At 43.1% G+C, this 6,000-nt stretch overlaps 1 protein-coding gene across 7 annotated transcripts in view; it reads left to right on the top strand.

The window, feature by feature from the left end:
- The first annotated feature begins 212 nt into the window (after positions 1-212).
- TUT7 (terminal uridylyl transferase 7) overlaps positions 213-6,000 on the top strand; it is a 61,394-nt gene continuing 55,606 nt past the window's right edge. For 3 of the 7 annotated variants that reach the window (XM_086685131.1, XM_086685133.1, XM_086685127.1), the window contains exons 1-2: positions 213-347; positions 1,529-2,079. In XM_086685131.1, the coding sequence (XP_086541257.1) occupies positions 1,560-2,079 (520 nt within the window). In that variant the 5' untranslated portion in view covers positions 213-347; positions 1,529-1,559. The other 4 variants (XM_086685134.1, XM_086685128.1, XM_086685130.1 and 1 more) reach the window with 4 other exon arrangements.

Here is a 6,000-nt window from a genome sequence, read left to right as displayed (position 1 = left end):
GGAAGCCGGCCCCGGGAGAGGAGAGGAGGGGCGGAGCGGGGCACCCCGGCCAGACTCGACGCCGGAGCCCCGGAGGGTGCGCGCGACCGCGGCGGCGGCGGCGGCGGAAGCGGGCGGGGCGGGGCGGGCCGGGCCGGGGGCGGGGCGGAGGCGGGGCGGGGCGGCGGGCGGCCCTGCGGGCGCAGCGCGCGTTTCCGGCGTGCGCGGCGGAGCGCTCGGGCGGGGGCACCGCCGGCTTCGAATCGCGCACAATGAGACAGCGCTGAGCGCCGGAAGTGGGGCCGAAGGAAAACACGGAGAGGGAGCCCGGCCGGGACAGGAAGAGGCGGGGGACCGCGGCGGAGGTGGTGAGTGCTCCGGGGCGCCTTCTCCCCGCGTCCCTCCCAGACTCGCCTCCGGGGTGGGTCTCCGGTGGGTTCCCTCGTCTCCGGAGTAGAGGGCGGGCCCGGCCCGGGAGAAACGTTGGCTCCTTCCCCCGCCGGCCTCCTCGCCCCAGTTGCGAGGACCGGGGAGCCCCCAGGCCGGCGGGGACTGAGCTCCCGGGTTCGAGTCCGCATCTTCATTTTGTGTCAGACCCTGCCGGCGCCGGCGAAGAAGGGACTTGGGTGGAGGCACTGGACCCCGGCCCCCTGGCCGGCCGGGGGGACCCCGGAACCCCATCGAGGAGGCAGGTCACTTCCTGCTTCCTGGTCCCCGAGGTGGCTTCGTGGCCAGGAGTGCGGGGACGCCTCCTCTTTCTCTGCCTCCGGCCTCGAAGGGTGGAAACTGAGGCAGATCGGGGGTGGGGCGATCAGACGGGGGGTTGAAGAGGGAGAAATGCTGTTCTTGACAAAACCAAACTTGTTTGGGGTTAGAGAATGAGGACTGGGGAGGTGAGCTGGACTTGTCTCTTGGTGGGAAACCCAGTCCCTTTCGCTAGAGGGGACTCTTGGTGGGGAGCGAGCCCCTCTTTAGCCCAGGCGACCGAAGCCTGTGGTTCTGAATAGTGGTAGTGAGGGGGAGCCGAAGCCCTTCCCTGGAGGTCGGAGAAGGGACAGAAAAGTGAAGCTGAGAGGAGATGAGCTACGTTCACACAAAGTTTTGGTTACTTTGTATAACACTTAAAAGTAATTGCCAACTTTTTTTTTTAAGACTGTTTCCGGAGCTTTCTAACAGCGTAGGCTTGGGTTGAGGGTTTTGTTTTGTTTTGTGGAGGAGCGCTTTTGTTTTATAGGTGAAGCCAACCAACTTGGTGTGAGTAACATTTTTTTATACTGCAGTTCTCAAGACTGTAGGGAGCTTCCCTTAGTCACAGATGTAATCGTCACGTTAAATAGTAAGTACTAATTTTCATGGAGACTATTATAGGACTCAAGCAAGCCTCCCAACTTTTGGTGTAATGTGCTGATTATTAGGATGTGATGGAAATTAGGAAAGGAAGAGTTTCTTACAGACTTTTGAGCACCTGTGCAATAAACGTGTGGTATTTCACATGCTTGGTATGATATCTTGTTATGGTTTGATAATTTCCCAAAATGCCTTCTTCCAGGTGCAGAGTAAGAAAACTGAAGTCAAAGACCATGGGAGATGCCGCAAAACCTTATTTTGTGAAACGCGCTAAAGACCGAGGAACTATAGATGATGAGGATTTCAGAAGGGCTCACCCCCAGCAAGATTATTTAATAATGGATGACTATGTTAAAGGCCATAGCAGTAAAATGGAAAAAGGCCTTCCAAAAAAAAAATTAACACCAGGGAACTATGGGAATACCCCCAGAAAAGGACCATATGCTGTTTCCAGCAATCCCTATGCATTTAAAAACCCAATTTACAGTCAGCCCGCTTGGATGAATGACAACCACAAAGATCAGAGTAAGAGATGGCTCTCTGATGAACTTGCTGGTAATTCAGACAGCTGGAGGGAATTCAAACCGGGACCTAGAATTCCTGTTCTAAACCGACCAAGAAAAGACTCCTTTCAAGAAAGCGAAGATGGATATAGGTGGCAGGATGGACGAGGCTGCAGAACTGTAAGACGACTGTTTCATAAAGACTTGACAAGCCTAGAAACCATGTCAGAAATGGAAGCAGGAAGCCCTGGTAATGTGTTCCAACTTGTCAAGTGACAAGCCCAAAGTCGCAGTATCTTTTCTTTGTCATCCAAATGAGGTTTATTATTTTCAGCAATGCAGTTCCAATTTTTCATAGTCTCTGCTTATTTAATGCGAATACTCTTAAGAACTGTAATCTTGGCATTTGGGCAGCTTCAACACGTTGCATGTATTGGTCTCTTTAAAAGTTTACTGTGCCATGAGGCTCATTTTCCTTCGGTAAACATATTTCCCATTGGTGCTTTCTACAGAAGAGGGTGATGATATCCCCCTGGGGACTGTTTCATATTTTCTGAGTGGTGTGTATGTATTTTCTAAATTATGTATTGTAATTTTGTATTTGAATAGTGAATGTGTCCATAATATAAATGACAGAATATAAAGCTAAAAAAAAAAAAAATCTTACTCGATGTAAATACACAATATAGACCACATAGATTTCCTGTCTCAGAGGATTATATGTCTTTTGGAGGGAGCATCGATCTCCAGAGGAGGATAGTCCAGGATTTTTTTTTTTTCTTTGCTCAACAGTGAGCTGCACGGCAAACAGACTGGGACACTAAGTTTCGAAAGTCAGAAATACAGATAAGTTTTGCCTTTTAGTTTCCGTAGAACCAAAACCCATTTCTAAGGGCCAGGTGTGCTTGATAATAATTGCCCCAAAGTGATTATTTATACATTTTTCTCAAAGGTGGATAGTAGATTTTGTCCATGTAGCCATAATTTCTATAAACAAGAAAATTATCTAATGGACAATAATTACTGAAATGAAATAAACTCATAAATATGAAGGAAAAAGTAAAACAGTATTTAGTCTGAAAATGCAAATTATGCCTGGAAAAATGGGCTTTTAAATTTATTGGCTGGGAGCCTTTTTTTAGTGACCATATAGAATGGGTGGCAAACTGGCCAGCACTTTAAAGTTGTTTGTTTGTTTGTTTGTTTGTTTTAAATTTAAATGCATCTAGGCAATATTGGCACTCTCCTAGGTGTCCAGAGGCCTTTTTCTTTCATGTTATCTCACAGTGACCAGCTTACATTTCTGTATTTTACTGGTAAGGAGTTTGATTTTGTGACCTGGACATGTAGAATACTTAACAGAGAAAATGTCACTTATTTTTAGAGGGTCTTTTGATAGTATTAAATGAGAGAAAAGGTGCTGTTTTATATTTCTTAAGGTAGGAAAAGCAAGAGAAAATTCCTTGTATCAAAGAGTACAAACAGAATGAGGTGTTACAAAGGAATCAGTCAGGAGAGAAAATCTTGGCCTCATAAATCTTGAAGCTAGAAAGGATGCTAGAAAGAACTTGAAGGTAGTGTCTGATGCAGTGCTCTGTCGTGATATATCAAGGTAGAATCACAATTTTGCAAAGCAGGCAGCTGTGGCTTGGCAAGGTTAAATTTATCCAGACTGATTATGCTGGGTGGTAGATGAGGAAGTGAACCTGAAATTGAGTACTGTGCTGGTTTGGCCATTAACGGCCTCACTGGACCTTGAATTTGACAGAGGGGAACGGAACATGTATTGATAATTTCTTGACTTTTGATTTGTGTTTTTCTTTTTAAAAGTCTGTGTACATTTAAGTATTTTTGTATTCCTGTGTCCAGGTAGGACATGGACATTTTAACTTAGTTACCAATAGTTTAAAAAAAAAACAAAGTTGATCTTGAGTAGCATTATAGAAACAAGATTTATAGAACGAAAGTTTGCAACCAGACAAATACTAATAGGGACTGTTAACAGACTGAAAGCCTCATATATGTATTCTTGTTTAGTCTGAAAAGCAACCAAAAAAGTTGCTTTTAAGTGGTTTTGAACAGGAAGTACATACTTTTACTATCCTTTTAATTGAAGGCAATCCCCAAACCCCCATATTCTCTCCATATGAAAAAGAGGTATGTTCTTTCACATTTGCTAAATGAAGGACTGCTCAGCTTCTAGCCCTTGAAAATCTTCAGAAAGGAAATAATTTTAAGCTGTGGTATAAAATTGCTTACTGTAGAGAGAAATTCAATTTGAAGTATAAACTTTGCACTGCACTCAGGATCCTAAAAAGGATCCCGTTAAAGGGACTGAAATTTTCTTGAATCAGAATTATGTCTTAATAAGCAAGGGTCTCATTAAATGATGTGAGAAGATATAATGAAAATTATCTTAGAGTTGCTTTGTTTTTTAATGCTTATTTTCTATCTTTCAGTTCTATGTTACCGCCCTGTACTTCATCCCTCACATATCCTAGATTGCCAATGTAATGTATTTGGGACAATGCCATTAGTGATCTTAGCTGGAAAATATCCACTCAAATACACATGTCCTTTGTGAATGGAATAATGGGCCATATGCAAATAAAATGTGGGAGACTTGGAATAGTGTATATAGAGAATTCATGTTACAAGACACATGAGATGAGCTAGGTTGCCTTCCTCGAATTATGGGAACTCTTTAGCAGTACCCAGCTTTATCCTTCCAAGATTCCCGTCAATGAGATTTTACTTGCTATTTTTACCATGCAGTCCTGTGAAACTCAGTTCAGAAGGTGATACTGTCTTGTCAGTTACAGTCTGTTCTAAATGTGAATGGATATGGATTTCAGTAAGTTCTTTCCAGTTCTTACATTGTTAGATAAAAGGCTGGATTTCAGAATTCCATCCATGCTTCAATCTTTACTTCAAATCCTGTTAACTTTGATTTAGTCATGTGTCCCTGAACCAAGTTATTTTCTTGGGCCAGCATTTTCCCCATCTGTACAATGGGGATAACATTAGCATCTATGACAGGATCACTGTAGGGATTAAACGAGGCAGTGCACATAAAGTCCTTGCATTGCATCTGTCGCATAAAAAAATACTCAGTAATGACAGCTGCTGTCATCATCATCTGAATTTCTGCAGCCATCCACTTCTCTGTATAAAAACAAGGAATGGGGTGCCTGGCTGGCTCAGTCTGTGGAGCGTGGGACTCTTGGTCTCAGGGTTGTGAGTTCGAGTCTCACGTTGGGTGTAGACATTACTTGAAAATAAAATGTTTAAAAAAGCAATAAGGAATTAATTGTACTCTTTGGAGGGAAATCGAAGTCACTTTGGAAAATGACAGCAAATAGGTGAGAAGCCTTTGTGATCAAGAAGGGAGGAGTTAAAGAAATTGGGTTCCATAGCAATTACAGTTTTGTAAGCTAATGTGGACTTTTCTAATGGGTATTGCACATATTAGTGTAAATCTCTAATGAGCGTCAAAGTAAGAAACTTATTATGAACACTGAAATCACAGATGTAATTATTTAGTGTAGACCTTGTAATGATAGGCAAATTACATGTGAATAGACACACAGCTAAGTTAAAAGAAGTTCTTGTCTCAGAAGTTTATGCAGACTGGGGCACCTGAGTCAGTTAAGCATCCTAAGTGTCCAACTCCTGGTTTTGGCTCAGGTCATGATCTCACGGTTCGTGGGTTTGAGCCCTGCCTGCCTCAGGCTCTGCACTGATGGTGTGGAGCCTGTTTGGGATTCTCCATCTCCCTCTCTCTCTGCCCCTCCCCTGCTCTCTCTTTCTCAAAAATGAAACTTAAAAAAAAAAAAAAAGTTCATGCAGACCAAGAGCACTGTCCTTAAAAGATTATGATAAATTAATTGGGAGTAGAGGAGTGTTAAGTATTAAAGTAGACTGATTTTTGTCTGCAAATGATACTTACCTTTTAGTATTTTATTTGGTCCATTTTGATTGCCTTTTTAAAGAAACTATTTGTCCTAATACTTTAATTTCTTTTAATTGCCACTTATACTATAGAAGCTATTCACAGAATTTCACTATATATTCACCTTCTGGTACTTTAAGCACAACGCTTGCTACTTTTTCTTTAGAGCTGTTCACAGTAGCTTTTTTCAAATTAGAGATCCTGTACCTCCCTTTTCTG

Source organism: Puma concolor, chromosome D4, assembly GCF_028749965.1.
Source record: "Puma concolor isolate L17-30 chromosome D4, mPumCon1.1.hap2, whole genome shotgun sequence".
Classification (NCBI taxonomy): Eukaryota; Metazoa; Chordata; class Mammalia; order Carnivora; family Felidae; genus Puma; species Puma concolor.
Note: the sequence above shows the minus strand (reverse complement) of the source record. Positions and strands in the feature narration are given on the sequence as shown.